The sequence below is a fragment of the Eptatretus burgeri genome, chromosome 2 (genome assembly GCF_056783735.1).
Source record: "Eptatretus burgeri isolate ZD-2024b chromosome 2, Ebu_testis_v1, whole genome shotgun sequence".
Taxonomy (NCBI): Eukaryota; Metazoa; Chordata; class Myxini; order Myxiniformes; family Myxinidae; genus Eptatretus; species Eptatretus burgeri.
Window position 1 is genome coordinate 113,258,717 of NC_140962.1, and position 20,911 is coordinate 113,279,627.

Consider the following 20,911-nt stretch of genomic DNA (forward strand, 5'->3'; position numbering starts at 1 on the left):
CATAAAATAAGCGAAGATGAATTATTCAACAGAGTGGACAGTGATAGAACCAGGGCCATAGCCTGAGAGTAAAGAAGAGGAGAGTTAAGACTCCTTAAGGAGAAGAGGCAGGGGACTTTTAATCAGGGAGTAGTTAATGCATGGAATGGTCTCCTGGGAAAGGTAGTGGCAGCAGAAAAAGTATATAGGTTTAAATTAGAATTAGATAGGTACGTACGTGTAAGTTATATTATGGAGATAGAGGGGTATGGGGATGTTGATCAGAATTTTAGGGAGTTTGAGCATTGATGGGTGTTTGTGTACGGAGTGCTGTTGGTGGGGGTCTTGTCAAGGGGGGTTGTGTGTTTGATATTGTGTGTTTTTAACCAAGCCCATGCCCCCTGCCTGAGGAGAAGAAAAGGGGGAAAAAAATATTATTTCATTAATTAAAACTCTTTTTTTGCATTTTCCTCCTTGGATCTTATGTGGATGGGTTGGTGTGGTGTTCACGCAGGCATGATGGGCTGAATGGCCTCCATCTGTGTTAGATTTCCTTGTTGTTCCTTGTTAATTTTAAAGGGTCATTTGAAAGGGTAATTCTAAAGGGTCATTTTAAAGGGTAATTCTAAAGGGTCATATTAAAGGGTAATTCTAAAGCGTTTGAAAGGGGGAATCTAAAGGGTATTTCAAAGGTTAATTGTAAAGGGTAATTCTGCAGGGCTCCAAAGTGTAATTCTAAAGGAAGGGTTCCAAAGGATAATTCTAAGTGGTAATTCCAAAGAGCAATTCTGAAGGGTAACTCTGAAGGGTAATTCCAAGGGGTTCTGAAGGGAAATTCTAAACAGAAATTCGAAAGAGTAATTCAAAATAGTAATTCTAAAGGGTAATTCCAAAGGGTTCTGAAGGTCAGGTCAGGTATGGGAGCATGCGCCAGAGCAGTGCGTCGCTGCGTCCACTTTCCGCCGGTACTCCAGGGGTCTCCATCTGGCCATCCCCCAGGCAGATACCTGGCCCATCCCCATCTCCTTGAGATTCCGATGAACCTGCTGCAACCACGAGGCACGTGGTCGGCCCATTGGCCTCCACAACTGACGAGACTCCCTCGCTGAGAGAATCTGGTGAGCAGGATCAGTGTCAGGAAAATGAGCCTCATGTCCATACAGCCGCAGCCGACGCTCAAGGACTATGCAGGTAACAAATCTCATTTGAGTCTCTCTCAGCAACCGCTCGTTGGACACAAAGTCCGACCAGAGATAGCCAAGGATTCTCTGAAGAGACCTGGTACCAAAGGAATTAAGTCTCCATCTCAGATCCTTGGTCAGAGTCCAAGTCTCGCATCCATAGAGCAAGACTGGAAGCACAAAGGACCTGAAGACTCGGACTTTCGTCCTCCCGCACAGGTACCGGTAGTGCCACACTCCATTATCCAGTGAATCCATGACTTCCCAGGCCCGACCCAGACGTCTATTGACCTCTGACTCACAGCCAGCAGAGACATGATTATCACTGCCAAGGTAAGTGAATCTCTCCACGACCTCAATATCCTCACCACAAACAGACACAGACAGGACAGCAGCATCCAAGATGTCATTGAAAGCCTGGATCTTAGTTTTGACCCAGGAAATCTGTAATCCCAACGGCTCCGACTCCTCATTCAGCACCTCGAGGGCCCCCAAAAGGATATCTAAAGCCTCTGCAAAAATGACTGCATCATCTGCGAAATCAAGGTCAGAGATCTTGGCATTCCCAAATGATGCACCGCAGCTTGATCTCTCAGATATCCTACCCAGGATCCAGTCCATACAAGTGCTGAAAAGTGTGGGGGCCAGTACACACCCATGATGAACTCCAGTAACAACTGGAAATAAGTCAGAGATGGTACCACCACATCTCATACACAGCACTCTCAGTACCAGAGTAGAGTTCAGACATCAGATCGATCAGTTTTGGTGGCACCCCATGAAGACCAAGAATCCTCCAGAGAGGAATCCTGATTCACTAAATCGAACGCTTTACAGAGATAAACATAAGCTGCAAGCAGCCCCTGCTGAAACTCTCATCTGCGTTCGGTGAGGACCCGAAGAGCAAGGATACGGTCAATCGTTGACCTCTTTGGTGTAAAGCCTGATTGCTCTGGATGCTGGTGCTCAAGCAGATGGTGGTGAACCCTATCAAGAATTATCCGAGCAAAGACCATGCCCAGCACTGAGCGCAGTGTCACCCCTCGGTAGTTGTTGCAGTCTTGGCGATCACCCTTCCCTTTCCAGAGAGGGACAACAAGGCCCCTCTTCCAATCAGTTGGGATGATGCCTGTGTTCAAGGCAGAGCACAGAACTGCATGCAACGACACGAGTGCAGCATTTCCACCAGCCTTGAGAAGTTCAGCCTGGATGCCACAGATCCCTGGAGCTTTACCCCATTTCAACTGGTTCACCGCAGCCTGTGTTTCCACAAGTGAACGTGGACCACAGTTGATTGGGATTGTAACACCCCTGACATCCAAATCGACAGCTGGTGGATCAGCCTAGTACAACCGCTCAAAGTAACCGGCCCAGCGGGCCTTCACTTCGGACTCCACTGTCAAGAGCCCACCACACTCTGCTCTAACTGCAGTACACCGAGGGATGGGCTTGAATGAACGCAATGCGGGAATTCCCCTGTAAGCAGCATGAGAATCCCTTGACCACAGGGGATGCTCTACCCCCTCACAAATTCCTCGCACATAGACCTCCTTGTCCACCCTTAGCACACATACAGCTTTATGCCTCAGCTCCCTGAACAGCTCGGCTCTGCCTTTCAGCCTGGTGCTGCGACTCTGGTCAATGGTATCCAGTGTCCCTTGAGAGACAAAATTCTTCTTTGCCCTATGGTGAGTTTCAAGACATCCACCGGCAACATCAAGGACGGTGGTGTTGAAGGCACTCAACAACTCTTCAGGACCTCCCAAAGCATCACGACTCCTCAAATCTCCACTCAGCCTGTTCGCAAACTCCTCAGCTACCCCCTCATCCTTGAGCTTGCAAACATCCAGCGTGGGCTGTGATGGGACCATTCTCCTGGATTTAAGGTGCAACTTCAGAGTTGCAACAACAAGCCGGTGGTCAGTATTGAGGAACTGAGCACTCCGGTAGACCCTGCAGTTCTGGATCATCCTCCAGTGACCATCAACGAGGACATGGTCAATCTCCTTTGCCACACCATCAGCATTGGAATACCAAGTCCAGCGATGAGCTTGTGGGCGCTCAAACCATGAACCAGCCACCCTAAGTCCATGACTTCTTGCAAAGTGAAGGACCTTAGTGCTATTGTGGTTCATAATTCCTGACCCATGGGAACCAACACACGTCTCATAACCATCCCTATCAGTTCCAGTCGATGCATTGAAATCTCCTAAGACTGGAAGTGTATCTCGTCTGGGGCACTGATCAACCACAGACTCGAGCGTGGCGTAGAATGCATCCTTCACGGTGAGGTCACTCGCCTCAGTCGGAGCATAAACAGAGACCAGGGAAATGACACCTAAGGAGTGATGAATCCTTAGCCTCATAATACGCTCGTTGACCGGTGTTACCTCACTTATCATTGGAGTCAGCTTATTGGACACAGCTACAGCAACTCCTTGGGTATGGTAACCATCAGAGCGACCAGACCAATAGTAGGTGTAACCACCCACCATGATCTCGCCGCAATGCGGTCTCCAAACCTCAGAGTGCGGCAATACCGATGTCCAAACGCTTGAGCTCAGATGATAACAGAGACAGGTGATCATCCTCTCTTAGGGATGGGACATTCCAGGCACCCACCCGAAGGGAATGCCTCAGGTTAACCCAAGGAGACCGCCGTCTGGTGGACGACACCTCAGCACCACTCCGACACACTTTCCCGCAATCTGACCTGGGAATGTTACCCTGTGGTTTCCCTCCTTTCATCAAAGATTTGGGGTCCCGAAGGCTTTGCCCCAATCCCGTCATCCGGTGAGCTGCCCTGCGAAGGGAAGCTGCACAGGAGGTACTCCCATGGAGGGGGTTTTCAGATGTCTTTGCGTTTTTGTGTTTTGCGGAATGAAGGGCTTTACGGTGGCTGGAGTGCAAATCCTGCCACGAACCTCCTAATAAGAAGTAACCCAACTGCAGGAGGACATCCGCAGACACAGTTTGGCACTAGATATGGATGGCCGTTGGCTCAGAAGGAGCTCCTCTGCCCTTTGACAGGTTTTGTTTTTAATCCTGCTGGGTGTCCATATCCAAACACCCTCCTCACCAAAAACACCTGGTGGGGGAGACGGTTTCGGCACCGGCAACCCGACCATGGACCAGGTTAGTGCAGGTTTACATGATATCTGTAGCAAGTCACAGATCTAATCTCGCCTGACCTGATACCAGATCTAATATCGTTCTGAAGGGTAATTCCAAAGGGTTCTAAAGGGTAATTCTTAAGAGCAATTCCAAAGAGTAATTCTAAATAGTAATTCTAAAGGGTCATTCCAAAGGGTTCTGAAGGGTGATTCTAACGGGTAATTCTTAAGGTAATTCCAGACTTCCAAAGGGTAATTCTCATAACTAATTCCAAAGGGTTTTAAAGGGTGATTCTAAAGGGTAATTATAAAGGGTAATTCTAAATGGTAATTCTCAAGAGCAATTCTAAAGAGTAATTCTGAATGGTAATTCCAAAGAGTTCTAAAGGGTAATTCTAAAGAGCAACTCTAAAGGGTAATTCTAAAGGGTAATTGTAAAGGGTAATTCTAAACAGCAATTCTAAAGAGTAATTCTAAATAGTTATTCTAAAGGGTAATTCTAAAGAGCAACTCTAAAGGGTAATTCTAAAGGGTAATTGTAAAGGGTAATTCTAAACAGCAATTCTAAAGAGTAATTCTAAATAGTTATTCTAAAGGGTAATTCTAAAGAGCAACTCTAAAGGGTAATTCTAAAGGGTAATTCTAAACAGCAATTCTAAAGAGTAATTCTAAATAGTAATTCTGAAGGGTAATTCAAAAGGGTTCTGAAGTGTGATTCTAAAGGCTAATTCTAAAGAGCAATTCTAAAGGGTAATTCTAAAGAGTAATTCTGAATGGTAATTCCAGAGTTCTAAAGGGTAATTCCGAAGTGTTTTAAAGGGTGATTCTAAAGGGTAATTATAAAGGGTAATTCTCAAGGTAATTCCAGAGTTCTAAAAGGTAATTCTGAAGAGTTTTAAAGGGTAATTCTAAAGGGCAATTCTAAAGGTTAATTCTCAAGGGTAATTGTAAAGGGTAATTCTAAAGAGCAATTCTAAAGAGTAATTCTAAATAGTAATTCTAAATAGTAATTCTAAATAGTGATTCGAAATCATAATTCTGAAGGGTAATTCAAAAGGGTTCTGAAGGGTGATTCTAAAGGGTAATTATAAAGGGTAATTTTCAAGGTAATTCCAGAGTTCTAAAGGGTAATTCCGAAGGGTTTTAAAGGGTGAATCTAAAGGTTGATTATAAAGGGTAATTCTCAAGGTAAGTCCAAAGAGTTTGAAAGCGCAACTGTAATGGGTAATTCTAAAGGGTTCGAAAGTGTAATTCTAAAGAAAGGGTTCTAAAAGGTAATTCTAAAGTGTTCTCAAGGGTATTTCAAAAGGGTTTAATGGGGAATTCTGAGGAGTTCTAAAGAGTAATTCTGAGGGGTTTCATTTGTTTCTAGGCTTTGCCTATTTCATATTAAAATGCAAAAACTGAATCGCTTCCTTTGGACACGCATTGTGTTATTATTATTTTGTTACTATTCGGTGATAAAATGCTGTATGTGTAAGTTGATTTTTTTTTTTGAAGTGCCTTTAATAGCACTGCATTTACAGCACTGTATATTAATGTTCATTAACAAGAGGTTTTGGTAATCTATGAAATATGGTATATGAATGGTGATCACAGAGCTGACAGCATTGCCTGGAGGTATGCACACTCACCTCTGAGCTGTCCAGCCTGGGTTTGAATTCTGACCCAGCTATAAACTGTCATCCAGGTGTTTCAGGTTTTTAATGTCAAGGATGTAGTATCTAAGCTATGATATATAAGTAGAGGATAAAAATAGTGGCAATTAGAAGGGCACTCTGTAGAATGCTGCCTCCACCAGGCTGATTGTTTATGGACCTGAACCAAAATTGAATTGGCTCGTTCTAGTCATCTAACCAACTCATCCACCAAGTTTTGTCACAACTTGTCCACAACGTTGCAAAATATCGTGCTATATATCATTTTTGGCACATCCCTCAATGGTGAAGAATTACTAAAAAATTGTATCATCTGGATCCGAATTCGCATCTTCACCAAAATCTAAAAATTTTGGCCTTGTCACACACCCACCCTGCCCATGAAATTTAATCCAAATCTGTCCACAACTTTTTGAGGTATCCTGTAAACAAACAAACAAGAAAAATACGTCATGCAGAGTATGACACTTGAAAAATTCAAGCCCCCCTCCCTCTCCAAAGGTTGCCATGGATACATCAAATTTTTCATTTCATTAAGATTAAAATTGACAATCTTAATCAAAGCTCAGGTCAATTGGATGAAAATTATTTTTTCTGAAATTACTGAAAAAATTATTTTTCAGATTGAAATTGATGATTTTAGAAGTTTGACCTTGAGTTGACCTTTGACACTTTGACCTCAAAAATAGTTGCTTTTCCCAATTCAGTGATGAAAGTTGAACAGGATTTGTATAGTCCAAGTTAGTATGATGTAAATTGACAATCTTTCAGTTGAAAATTGATGGTTAGCTTGCCCTTGAATTGACCTTTGACTTTTATTTTCTCAAAAATTGTTCGTTTCCCAATTCAGGAATGCACTATGCAATTGCTGTTTAATTTTAAAGTCAGTTGGATGAAATTTGACGATTTTCAGATAAAAATTGCTGATTTTAGAAGTTTCACCTTGAGTTGACCTTTGGTCTTTTGACCTCAGACAGTTTGTTTCCAAATTTAGTGACGCAATACGCAAATCCTGTTCAACTTTCAAGTCAATCGGATGAAAAATTATAATTTTAGAAATTGGACATCAAGATGACGTTTGACCTCAAAATCAATACGCTTCTCAGTTGAGACAACTTTTACAACTTGGGAAAGTTTCATGATGATCGGTTTAGAATTGTGACCTGCAGGCGATTCACAAACAGACAGAGACAGACAGACAGACATACAGAATAACAAAATCGACTGACCAATATACTTGAAAAATCTTCAATTTTGCAAGCAACAAACAAGAAAGACATTGTGCAGAGCACGATAATTGTGAAATCCCTAAAACTAATTTGAGCATAAAAAAAATTGGTGGTTGAATCCAGTGACCTGGTGTGCAACTCCTTTTCACACACCATTTGAAAGCCTTTTTCCCTGAGCAGGGGTCAGCTTTTTGCGGGCTCCAATCATGGTACCCTTTCTTGTGGCAATGTTTTTACGGCAAGATGCCCTTCCTGACACCAACCCTTTAGTCGCCTTCGACACGCAGGGATAATTACCAGTAAACTAGTGCTCATTTTGCTGACCTCGGAATGATGACAAGCTGCGTCAACCCCCCTGATGTGAATTCAGTGGCCAGCGGGGCTCGAACTCAGGACCCCGAGGATCCCAAGCCACCACCCTAATCACTGAACCAACACCAGGCTGTGCAATTCCTTTTCAAATTTCAAGTAAACCAGATGAAAAATGACGATTTTAGAAATTTGGCCTTTGGTGATGTTTTGGCTTATGTTGACCTCAAAAATAATTGGTGGTATAATTCAGTCACCTGATATGTAAATCCTGTTCAAATTTCAAGTCAATCTGATGAAAATTGAGGATTTTAGAAAATGTAACTAAGTTGACCTTTGGCCTATGTTGACTTTTTGACCTCAAAGCAAGAGGCTTCTTGCTTATGACAAACTCTGCCATTTCCTGAAGTTTCGTGAAGATCGGTTTAAAATTGTGACCTGTAGGTGATTGATATCCAGACAAACAGACAAACAAACAGACAGACGGACGGAATCACAGACCAGACCAAGCAATATACTTGTTAAATGTTCGATGTTGTAAATAACAAACAGACAAATAGACAGAGAGGGGTGAAAACACAACCTTAGTTGGCAGCGGTAATGATAAAATGCTTCTCCGAAGAAATATGAAATGTATGTGCAAAGCTCCAAACTGTGATATATGTCTTGTATGTACATGTATGTTCCAACATGAGGTTTAAAAATAAAATAATTAAAAGCTTGGGAAACATGAAAGATACATCAAGAGGAGGGAACATTGAGTTCTTATAAACATACCTGGTTATCAGAGAGCCATAGAGCTGCAAGATCTTTCAGCATGGCGAAGCTGAATGGTAAATACTTCAGTCTGTAACACACAAAGACGTCTCGACTTGTTTGATCTCTCTGCTTATGTCCAACTTGATGCAACTGAAAACATTGTGTCTCATAATTAAAAAAACCCCTCTTTTGATACACTTTTCTATTTGTTTCTCTTATGCATTTGACTACCATTGCTGCCATGGTGCTTCTCAGCTATGTGGCCAAATGCCAGTCTCATTGCTTTGTGGCATTGTGCTTTGGGATCTCAAATTCTTGCTGGTATAATATCAGAAAAGAGTTCCAATTTCTGGGTCAATTAATTGAAATTTTTTATTCGATCTGATGTGATTGACTTGTCGTTTGCCTTGATATTACCTAAAACATATGCTGCTGTTAGGAATTGTAAATAGTTATTCAGCTCCACTCAAAAAGCACATAACCACTTGAATGACCCGGCGGCTGAGTCGCTGCGAGTCCCGAGGTCTCAACTGGACCCGGAGATCATAACACTGCGTGATTGTATAAGGGAAACCTGGAGTTTCTTTGCTATTGTTGGAGTGTTGGAAACTTGTGATGAACAAGCTAGAAACACATGCTCCCTTTGGGACTGGCCAGAGGGGGAAGGGGTCATGTTATTGTCTTCATAACCGTTGCCAATTATTATCACTACTATTATTGTTAATATCATTATTTTGCTATTATCATGATTGTTGTTGTTGTTGTTGTTGTTGTTGTTGTTATTACATTTGTTACGGAAAGCGGTTTTTTGGGAAAATGTCACGAAAACGTGGAACCACGGTCAAGCTGCTATGTATATACCTTAACATGGCGTTTCTCCAAGGCGGAAGAAGGCAATAAAACAAGGGAATTCCTCTGGATTTTTTGCAGTCGAGTCGAAAGCAACATAGGCTATGCGAGTGTGAAAATTAATAAGAAGGCCTCTTATTCGTGATACAATTAACAGTTCTGAAGTGTCACTCATAATACCCTCTCCCACTACCACCGGAAGCAGCGTTACAAAGTACACAATCTATATATATTACTAAAACTCTCATCTTGTATAGATATATGTATGTTATGTTCCCAAAATACAGCCAAAATGGTACACGATAGCACAAAAATTTTAGGGCCACCTTACTCACCATTCACCTGCGGTGTGCAGTATCAAGTTTCGTTCAAATCGGACAACGAAAAAAAACATTAAAAAATCAATTCCAGATTCAGTCAAGTACTCTTCGGGAGAATTTGATCAACACAAACAACCTCAGCGGTATAGTTCGCTGGAGCTATCTTTTTTATTATTATTTTTTATTTTTTTGAATTTTTTTTATCAACCGCTGTTACAACAGGAACCCAACGGGTTTACAGGTCGTCGAGTTAAGTATAAAATTTGCATCGGCCCCACCTTCGGAAGAGTACGAGATAGAGAAAGCCATCAATTCTTCAAACACCATTTTCATTCAACCAAATTTCGACATTGGTTAAATAAATACCATCTGTACTGGAGCTTATCTCCAACAACAAATGACAACACACATTAGCAATGAAGAAACACATACATACATTGCACAGGCAGAGAACCTTTTAACATGTATATACTTATGGGTGGTGCATGCACTTGTATAAGCAAATAGGGGAGTTATGTCTATAGCTCAAACAAAAAATCTTTCTCGAGATGATGATGATATTAAATGTGTTTGAAGAACAGCATTTAAGGGCCGTACACAAAATATGTGACACTTTGTTGGGTGACAAGGTGTTTCCCGGAGCATCACAAAGTTGGGGTGTGGGGGGAGTGGGGGTGGAGGAGGGTTTCAGAGCCACAGTCACATGACTTCATCTTCATGGGTGCAGCCATCTTGGATTTCCTTTCACCAAGACAGGACATGTTAATTTAGAACAGCCTTGCTTTCACTTGAATTCATCCGAAAATGGCAGAGGTGCTATTCATGTCATAAATTTGAAGCTAGAAGAGAGCATTTTTTTTTTTAATAAAAAAAGTAAAAGGGGGAAGTTCAACTGGAAGTTTGTAAATTTTGGAGGAAGTTGAAGGGCAACACTATCTCATTCACTGAGTTGTCAGATGCCCACGGTAAAAAAAAAAAAAACTAAAAAAAAAACTTGCAGAATGGAAGCTGACCAAAAATTTTCAAAGGTGACATTCCTCTCGTTCACAGTCACATATTTTCTAGGCTGTGGAGTCAGGCAAAATGTCACTGAGCGTCACAGAAGGGAGGGAGGGTGTCAAGAAACCACCAAAAAATGAGACGTGTTTTGTGTACAGCCTCGAATACAACAGGACGACAAAGAAGGCAATCATCTGCAACTAATTGTCACATTCATGGAGTTGGAACAAAATGATAAAACACATGCCCTTGAACAGTTTAATTGCGCATTGGATCGTTCAACGTCTGCAAATGCAGAAATGACTGAGCAAATTGAGGCGCACCGAATTTTTGGTCCGTAGTTTTCGTACAATATGCTCAAGGTTCAACATTGGATTATTTATTGCTGTAGTCAAAAAAAACAACCCATGCGTGACAGGTGGTGGGAAAAGGAGTTTGAAATTTACCTCCACCACAGAAGGTGGACGGATATTATGTTTTCACCCCTGTCTGTCTGTTTGATTGTGAACAAAATATTGCAACAAGTTGTGGACGAATTTGGACGAAATTTTGTGGAAGAGTCGGTTAGGTAACAAGAACAAGCCGATTGAATTTTAGTTCAGCTCCAAATCCAGATCCGGCCTTTCAGTGGGATACAAAACGTAAACTAATCAGCCTGGTGGAGGTATGCACTCGACCGAGTGCCCTTCAAATATGCACTGTGTACTGCAGTAAACCCATTGTAAGGTGTATGTTGTAAGGTTGGGATTGTGTGCTGAACGTTTCAAAGAGCTCGCACAAACAATATCTTTTTTATTGTATACATAGTCGAGGCTCGTGGAGGAGCTAGTACGAGTACACTAAACGGATCAGGACGTAACAGAACAAAGGGAAGAGTAGAGAGATGGGAGAAACACCAACAGCAGAGTTGAAGGCCAAGTCAGAGGGAGACTTAGACAAACAAGGGGTGTGGGGAGGTATTGGCGGAAGGAGAGTATGCATGGGATGGACAAGATGGATACAGAAGGAAACGCTCAGGAGGGGGGGGGGTTGCCATATGGTCCTTTCGGGGAAAGATCAGGATTGAAAGCCATTTTCCAAGTGTTTGACCACCTTTTAATTTTGGCAAGATCTGAAGAGATGGAAGAGGCTGCAACCTGCCTGTCTGAAGGATGAGGGATGTCACAGTGGAGGATGGAGTTATCAGAAAATAGATAATAGTAATTTTCCAGAGAGCCAGAGAGATAATTTATAAAGATCAGGAATAGGACTGAGCCCAGAGTACTGCATTGGGGCACTCCAGCCTTGATCGGGAGAGGAGATGAAAGGATTCCGTTGAAAGTCACGTGGCTATGAGAATAGAGGAAATCAAGTAAGGAAGCCATCTGTGGAGTTGGCATTCGATGCCATAGTTAGAGAGTTTAGAGAGGAGGGCAGGATGCCAGACTGTATCAAAAGCACGAAATATGTTCAGAAAGACGGCCCTGATCTCATGTCTGATATTGAGGGCTTCCATCCATTGTTGGGTGAGTAGACGCAGCATGTCAAAGGTGGAGTCACCTGGTCTCAAACCAAATTGATGATCTGAGATGAGGTTGTTGGAGAAAAGGAGGGGATTTCATATCGACTGCGATGATGGATTCCATGACCTTGCTGATGATTGGAGGTAAGCTGATAGGTCTGTCATGAAGTTATTGCACATTTTTGTATGTAATGCAGCAATGTTGGCAGTTTTACAAGCAGATGGAAGATGACCGAGGGCAAATGGCAGGGTGAAAAGGGCAGAGAGAGGATGTGCAAAAGCAACAAAGCAGGTTTTTAGGACACGTGGACTGATGCCATCCAGTCCAGGAGCAGAGTCAGAGTCGAGGGCCGAAATAACCTTCTCTACCTTTTAAGGTGCAAAAGACCCAGTCTGGTAGCAGTTGGGTACGACAGGGAAGAATGGGTACCGAGGGTGAGGGGTTGGGGACGCAACATTAGAAGGTTGGAATACAAACACAGAATTGCGGTGTTCAGCCTTCTCACGAGCGGAGTCAGCTGTGGTGACATTTGATGAGAGGGAAGCGATGGAAGGAGAACATCCTTAACAAGGCGCCACAAGGTTTTCGAGGAGGGAGACAAAGTCTGAAAGTTCATTCTTGAGCTTGGACAGCTGTTGTTTTCTAGTTCTTCTGAGAGTGGACACACACTTGTTGCAGAATTTTTTGAATGCAATGAGATTGCCTTCAGTCAGATTAGCCTTCCAGGAAGAGAAGGATTCAGTATACCACCAGTGGGAAGAAGGGTCAGATAATTATCGAAGACAAGATGGGAGAAATCTGTGCATGATCGAGAGCAGATTTCTGTGGAAGAATTCCCAGGCTAAGTTAATATCAGGGGCAGTGGATGTGGGAGATGAGTCTGGAAGAGAGATAGCTGCTTGCAATCCCTGCCAATCTGCTTGAGTGAAATGTTACACTTGCCGGAGTTGAGGCAGTTATCTGAGAATAGCCAGAGAGATGTTGGCATCACACAAGCACATGATCAGATGAACCAATTGGAGCAGAGGAAGAGCAGGAGACATTTGTGGGAAAGTTTGTCATCAATAAGTGCAGAAGCGAGGATTTGCCATTGGAAGAAATTTGGGTTGGGAAGTTTACAGATTGTGTCAGTCCCATGGAGTCACAGAAGTCCTGTGCTGAAGCACCATGGCTGGTGAGAGAGGTATCGATACCCAGCTAATTTGCATGGTGACACTTGAAATCGCCATATAGCAAGAAGAGAGAGTTGGTATGAGTAGTTAAAAGTTTGTCCATGTTGTCTGAGAGAGATGGAGATGGAGTCGTCACTGTTAAGTGGATGGTACAACACACAGATGAACAAAAGTTGGGAGCGCATGGGAAGTCACAGCTCGATGTACTCCTGGGGGATGGGAGGTGTAAGATCAGTTCAAGGGCAGTGAGAAATTGAGGAAAGTGCAACTCCAGCCTATCAAATTGGAGGAGAGAATAACTGGGGAGAGACACTAAGGAGTCAGTGACATCCTGTGGAAGGAAGGATTCTGTTCCCAGATGATGTCTAGTTTATTGACAGTGGCCTGGATTGAGAGATGTCAGGTTAAGAGTGTTATTTTAACATATTTGTGTTATTTTAACACCAAATTGATATCCTCTCGGATCAAGTTGGCGTTAAAATAACACAAACAATGACACACGTTAAATAGCATTTTGAGTCATCACAGGATGGATCCATCTATAATAATAGTCAGTGTGTGTCAGTCAGTCAGTCAGTCAGTCAGTCAGTGTGTGTCCTCTCCATAACTCCAAAACCTTGCAGCCTGAAACTTTGCCTGCACACTAAGGGAACTTGAAGGGAGTGCAAGAGTGAAAATTGAGAGTTTGGGTTTATTAAAACACCCCTTTTGAAGATAATTAACAGCCTTATTTAATTATATCCTTTATCAGGCGATCCTCATCCACCATGCTCCAGATGGGGTCTTAAGGCACATCCTCGGTTTCCGCATTGGGGTTTAGTGCACCATTTTGTACAGCCTGCTCAATAAAGCCTTGAGTTGAAACAGGCTGCAATGATTTATTAACAATAAAGTTGTTTTTTTAAACTTTCCTCACATATATCATCGAATACCTGATCATCATACGTACAAATTGCTGGATACATTGCAATGCTTATAAACATTTGTGGCTTCATTTCATTTCCGCACATGCCATAACCTAGAAAATATCTTAAACTAAGCCGAATTACAAAATTTAAACTCCAGAATTGAACTTCGCAGCAGTTCTAACGGCTAAAAGAAAAAAAAAGTGTTCATTTGTCCAATTCGAACATTGCTTGGGTGTTTCCAGGTGTATGGCTTTATTTCACTGATCGGTAATCACTTGCCAAGCCAGGCGTTCTATTGGAGTGCTTGCTTGAGTGCTGAGGCCACTTGGCAAGTACTCACCGAGCTGCTTGATTGTTAATTTCAAAGCTACCAGAAGTGAGACCCCTCACTTTGCTAATAGAAATACCAATCTTTGCATAATTGCTAAAAAACAAAAATGGAATAAAAACTTAACTTTCACCCTTTAAAAATTGTGTGAATAAATTATTGAAATAGCTGCATTTTTGTATCCTTTCTCACCTGTGTTGCAAGAAGAGCAACCTTCTTTGTGATGCTTTAAAATGTAGTGTATAATCAGCATTTTCTGAATTTAATCAATATTGGAAACAGGATTGAATACATCCATCCATTGGGACCATACTCTGTGCAGAGCATTGGTGCTGCATAAGCAGTCTCCTGAGCTATTGAGCACAATCCTGGACGGGTCACCACACCGACACAGGATACCAGCAAGCTGGCACTCATTTTGCCAATCTCAGAAGGATGACAAGTTGAGTCAACCCCATCTGGTATTAATTCAACAGCCAAGCAGGATTTGAACTCAGGACCCTAAGATCCCAAGCCCACCACTCGAGCCATGAAGCAAACACCAGGCATGGATTGAAAGAGACTCACATTATTATAAGCGAAGAAGAAAGTGAAGGAGGAAGAGATTTTCTGTGCGTTTTTATACAGTACACAGCGGTTAAAAAGAAAACGTTACCGTTTGGTCACATTTTACCGCCCCGGTATGCTGCCTACCCTCCCCTCATGCTTTCTTCCTTTGCCCTGATGCTGCCTTCATTTCTCTTACAATGCCTTCCCTCCCACAACCAACACACTTCCTTCCATTGCCCTTACACTGCCTTCCATTCACCTAACGTTGCCTACCCCTTCCATCCTGCTGCTTATCCGCCCCTCACATTGCTTATCCTCCCCTCACATTGCTTATCCTCCCCTCACTCTGGCTTCTTCCTCTCCCTTCATGCTGCCTTCCCCTCCCTTCACCTTGCCTTCCCCTCCTTTCATGCTGCCTTCCCCTCCCTTCACCTTGCCTTCCCTTCCCCTTGCCTTCCCCTCCCTTCACCTTGCCTTCCCCTCCCTTCACCTTGCCTTCCTCTCCCTTCCCTTCCCTCACACTGCCCACCCCTTTCCTCCCACTGCCTTCTCATTCCCTTTCCTTCATGCTGCCTCCCCCCTTAATGCTGCCTCCCAACCTCACATTTCTCTCCCCTTTCCTCACACTGCCTCCCCACCCCCTCGTGCTGCCTCCTGCACCCCCTCACAGTGCCCACCCTCCCTTCACGCTGCCTTTGCCTTTCATGCTGCCTTTTTCCCCTCCCTGCACACTGTCTTCTTCTCCAACCTTCACCCTGCCTCCTCCTCCCTCATGCTGCCTTCCAATTTCCTACCCTCACGCTGCCTCCACCACCCCTCACACTGTCTTCCCCTCCCCTCACGCTATTCTACCCCCAAACCCCTCTCTTCTCCACCCCGTGGAGATCTTCTGGCAGTCTCCGCGTACTGTATTAACACACCCATTTCATTCAATCCTGTACTATCCCCCCTCCCCTTCTCCACAAGTCCCACTGCCAAACACAAGTTGAGAACCCCTCCCCTCACACTCACCTTCTCCCAAACCCCTCCCTCTCCCCACTTCCCCCTCTCCTCACTCCCACCCCCCCCCTTCAGAGAGTGTACAGCGCCGTTTCGTGAAGCGTCACTCTCCCCAACCCACCTTTCATCGCTGTTCCCCCGTTCTTAGCTCCCCCCCACCCCTTTCCTTACCTAGTGCCCAACTGTGTCTGTGTGCATGCTCCTGCAATTGGGTTACTTTTTTATTAGGAGGTTGGTGGCAGGATTTGCATTCTGGCCACCGTAAAACCCTTCATTCCGCAAAACCCATGAACACAAAGAAAACTGAAAACCCACACCATGGGAGTACCTCCTGTGCTGCTGCCCTTCGCAGGGCAGCTCGCCAGTTGACGGGATTGGGGCAAAGCCTTCGGGACCCCAATTCTTTTATATGTTTTCACCCCTATCTGTTTGTCTGTCTGTCTGCCTGTCTGTGAGCAGTACATCTTAATAGGTTATTGCTAGATTCGGAGGATACCTACAGGACAGGTTGGGTGTGTGATAAGGACGAATTGATTAGATCTTGGTGAAGTTATGGATCCAGATCGGAGATTTTTTTAAGTGATTCTTCACCACTGAGCGATTTGGCTAAAAACTATATATAAAACGATATCTCAAAAAGTTATGAATGGATTTGGACAAAACTTGGTGGGCAGGTTGGTTGCATGACAAGGATAAATTGGTTCAATTTTGGTGAAGATCCAGATCTGGATCCGAGAATGTTTTTTAATATCCTAAGTGATTCTTCACCGTTGGGAGATGGGGCCAAAAATAATACATACAAACATAATATTTCAAAAAGTTGTGGATGGAGTATAACAAAACTAGGTGGCTGAGTTGGTTAGTTGACAATTACAATCCAATTAGATTTTGATTCAGGTGCGAATGCAGATCCAGCCTATCAGTGGGATATGAAACGTAAACTCTTCAGCCTGGTGGAGGTATGTGCTCTCCTGAGTGCTGTGCTAGTTTACCTATGATTCAATTTTGGACCAAATCAGTTTTTATGTAGGAATTTGTGATGTTAGTTGAAGCTGCACACTAATTGTAAATGCTAACGTTGAGTAAAATGTTGACGAGTGTTTATGTTCAAGTTAGATTTTACGGGTTGTGGAACGATTTCAAGGGTTCGGGAATTTATGGCTACTTCTAGATATGAAGCCATCCTGAATTTCTCATGGTTTCTGGCACTGTCTATATATATAGCGCAGTCTCATATTTATGAGTGATTTCTAAAAGGAGCAGCTTTTTGGGAATGTACTTAGGTAGATATACAAGTTATTGTATAAAGCAGGACAGGCAGGGGTGGCAGAGAGCAGAGAGAAAAAGCCAATCACCATTTTCTTCACATTCCTTTGTGCAGTGCCATGCCAATGTATTGGGATCTCGCTTTGTATTTGTCCATTTAATAAACTCTAATTTTGCACTTTGCCCGACAGTCGGTTGGACATCATTCGATCAAAAAGCTTTAAGTTTTGTGCAAGAAATAAAGTACAAAATGCAAGTTTGGCAAACCTGTTATCACTGAGGTTCAGCACACGAAGCTTCTTTAGCTGGCCCATCTCCTCGGGGAGACGTTCCAGCTTGTTTGAGCGTAGGGACATGACGGTCACAGACAAACAATTCCCAATCTAAGGGCACCAGCAGGGGTGGAGAAAATGTCAGTGAATGACATAACTTGGGAAACCAATGTAATTACCAAGTAATGAGAAATACAAAAATCATAAATGGAATTTTATCATAAAAACAGACATAAAATAGCACGGTAACTTCCATGGAAATAGCATGGTAACTTCCATAACATAAAAACAAACATGAAATAGCATGGTAACCTTTTGGTAACTTCGCAATTTTTTGGTAACTTCCTTTTTGGTAACTTTGACAACTTTTATGGTGACATCCCAATTTAGACAACAAGATAAACTTTCAAAAAAAAACAAACTCATTAACTCTTTGTTATTTTTGCAGATCTTCACCTCTGATCAGGAGCCTCCCAATGACTACAGTGAATCTTGGCAGGCTAAAGGGGAACATGGAAAATGGTTCTCAGAATCTACGGAAATTACCATGGAAGCAATTACGTAAGGCAAAATCCAGCTTTAACAAGGCAGTGATGGAGCATAATGTTCCAAAGGCTACCCTGAAGAGAGACATAGAAAATGTAAATAAATATGCAATGGAGGGATAAAAACATTTGGGACGGCACTGTGACCTTCCATCCGAAATGGAGCAACTTTTTCATAATATAGTTTGGATGGAGTGTCGATCCTATCGACCAATGAACTTGGGAAGACTCTCCGTCAGATTGCCGAGTCGAACATCATCCAAACTCGATTTAATGCTCACTTATATATACGACAAATCAAACTGTTCCAATTTACGCCTCGGCGATCCATATTACACTTGCAATGTGCATTACGGATCATGACAGGGAATAATCCTTATTGTGATTTACTTGAATACTCTTCAGGTTTCCTTTCCTTCACAATCTTCGCATATTTGACGTTTGATTAAAATATTCATTAAAGTCCTTCATGCTGCAAGTATTTTGACGATATGTGATATTTTACTAAAATGGTTCAAATATATACAGTGCCTCTAAAAAGTGTACACCTCCTTTCAAAATTTTCACCTTTTGTTGCCAAATAGCCTGGGAATTAATTGCATTAAATCAGATTTTTTTTTTCACCTTTATTTACACATCCTAATCCACAACTTCCAAGTGAAAAACAAATTCTACAAATTTCAGAAAATTAATTGAAATACAAAACCAGAATATCTTAGTTGGATAAGTGTCCACCCCCCTGAGTTAATACTTGGTGGAAGCACCATTGACAGCAATTACTGCTGTGAGTCTGTTGAGATTGGTCTCTACCAACTTTGCACACCTTGATTGGGAAATATTTGCCCTTTCTTCTGCAGAAAACTGTGCAAGCTCAGTCAAGTTGGGTGGGGAGCATTTATGGACAGCAATGTTCAAGTCATGTCACAGATTTTCGATTGGATTGAGGTCGGGGTTCTGACTGGGCCACTCAAGGACATTTATCTTTTTGTTCCTGAGCCACTCCAGTATAGCTTGGGCTGTGTGCTTCAGGTCGTCATGCTGAAAGGTGAACTTCCATCCCAATTTCAGCTTTCTTGCAGAGGGCAGCAGGTTTTCCTCGAGCATTTATCTGTACTTTGCTCCATCCATTTTCCCGTCTATCCTGACAAGTGCCCCAGCCCTGCTGATGAGAAACATCCCCGTAACATGATGCTGTTACCACCGTACTTCACAGTAGGGATGGTGATCTTTGGGTGATGCACTGTATTGGGTTTGAGCCAAATGTAACATTTTGCATTCAGGCCAAAAAAGTTTCATTTTCATTTCGTCAGACCACAAAACTTTTTGCCACATGGCTTCAGAATCTTGGGAGTGGGTTTTTTGCAAACCTTAAATGGGACTCAAGGTGGGCCTTTTGGAGTAGTGGCTTCCTTCTTACCACCCTACTGTACAGGCCAGACTTGTGGAATGTTTGAGATATTGTTGTCACATGCACACAGTGACCAGTCTTTACCATAAAGGCATGTAGCTTTTTCAAAGTTGCTATTGGGCTATTGGCAGCCTCTCTGATCAGTCTTCTCTTTGCTTGGTCATCCAGTTTGGAGGGACGGCCTGATCTAGGCAGGGTCTTGGTGGTACCATCCACCTTCCACTTCTTAATGTTTGTCTTGATTGTGCTCCATGGAATATTCAAGGTCTTTGAAATATTTTTATATCCATCTGATCTGTGCCTTTCCACAACTTTATCCCAGGGGTCTTTTGAAAGCTCCTTGGTGCTCATGGTTCAGTCTTTCCTATAAAATATACTACTCAGCAGAGGAAACCTTCAGGAACAGCTGATTTTATTCTGAAATAATCAGAATCATGACAATTTAACACGGGTGGAGGCCAATTAACTTGGTGTGTGAAGGTGGAGGCCAATTAACTTTGTGTGTGACCTTTGCACCTGAGATAATTTAAAATTGTGATTACAAGGAGGGTGGACACTTTTCCAACCAATATAATCTAGTTTTGTAATTCTAATTAATTTTCTGAAATTTGTAGAGATTGTTTTTCACTTGGAAGTTGTGGGTTACGATGTGTACCTAAAGGTGGATAAAGTCTGATTTAATGCAATTTAATTCCCGGCTATAAGGAAACAAAGGGTGAAAAATTTGAAAGGGGGTATGGAATATATATTGTTGCGGGGATGGCCGGCCCAGGTTAACCCCCCGACCCAATTTGTAGTGACGGGTGATTAACACCACCAGCCCGGGGGACGGCAGAGTAGTACCTTATTAATAGGAGATGGACACGTTGATCCTCGGAGATTTTAACACATGCTCGAAGGGCATGGGGCAATGGCGGACGGGCGGATGAGCACGGGGAATGAAACGGATGCACATGGGGATTTATCCTCAAGCACACCACAAATACACGAATACAGTTTCTTCAAAATGAACACATTTAATGAAAATAACACAAATATTTACAAAGGACGATAATTAAAAAGGAAATGATAATAACATAAAATTATTAAATCCTACAGTTGAGGCGCCTCCTCACACAGACTCAAATACAGACAAAGGGAACACAAAATAAAAATAAAAACCCTTCCTTTCAACCACTCCTGTACTTAGCTTGGCCCAGAGCTGGTCCCTGTGGAACTTGGAATGGAGGCGCTTCCATCAGCACATGCATATGCTTGCAAAATCGCACTTCTCTCATAGCAGGACAAACGTACACCAGGAACTCCAGGAGCGGCACACAACACCAAGGCTCAGACGTGTAGCTGCTTCGTATGTCGATTGTCCTCACCGACTCACTATGACATACACAAAGCTCAGCGTCTATTTCTCACGACTAAACCAAGAGCCAAAAAGCCAGGGTCTTGCTTCATGCTTGCGCTCTCTCCCTCTCGCCTCTCAAAATGTGCCAGCCTACTGAGTCTGAAGCCTCTCAAAATATGCCAGCCTTGAACTTGCGCCTCTGTTTCTCTTCTGAATCAACTCGGCCT

At 42.9% G+C, this 20,911-nt stretch overlaps 1 protein-coding gene across 4 annotated transcripts in view; it reads right to left on the reverse strand.

The window, feature by feature from the left end:
- The window catches only part of LOC147032855 (uncharacterized), a 322,720-nt gene that overhangs the window by 159,437 nt on the left and 142,372 nt on the right, over nucleotides 1-20,911 (reverse strand). For all 4 annotated transcript variants that reach the window (XM_085870793.1, XM_085870792.1, XM_085870794.1 and 1 more), the window contains 2 exons: nucleotides 17,388-17,503; nucleotides 8,247-8,316 (listed from right to left, as the gene is read on the reverse strand). In XM_085870793.1, coding sequence (XP_085726919.1) covers nucleotides 8,247-8,316; nucleotides 17,388-17,503 — 186 coding nt within the window. The remainder of the gene's footprint in view (nucleotides 1-8,246; nucleotides 8,317-17,387; nucleotides 17,504-20,911) is intronic.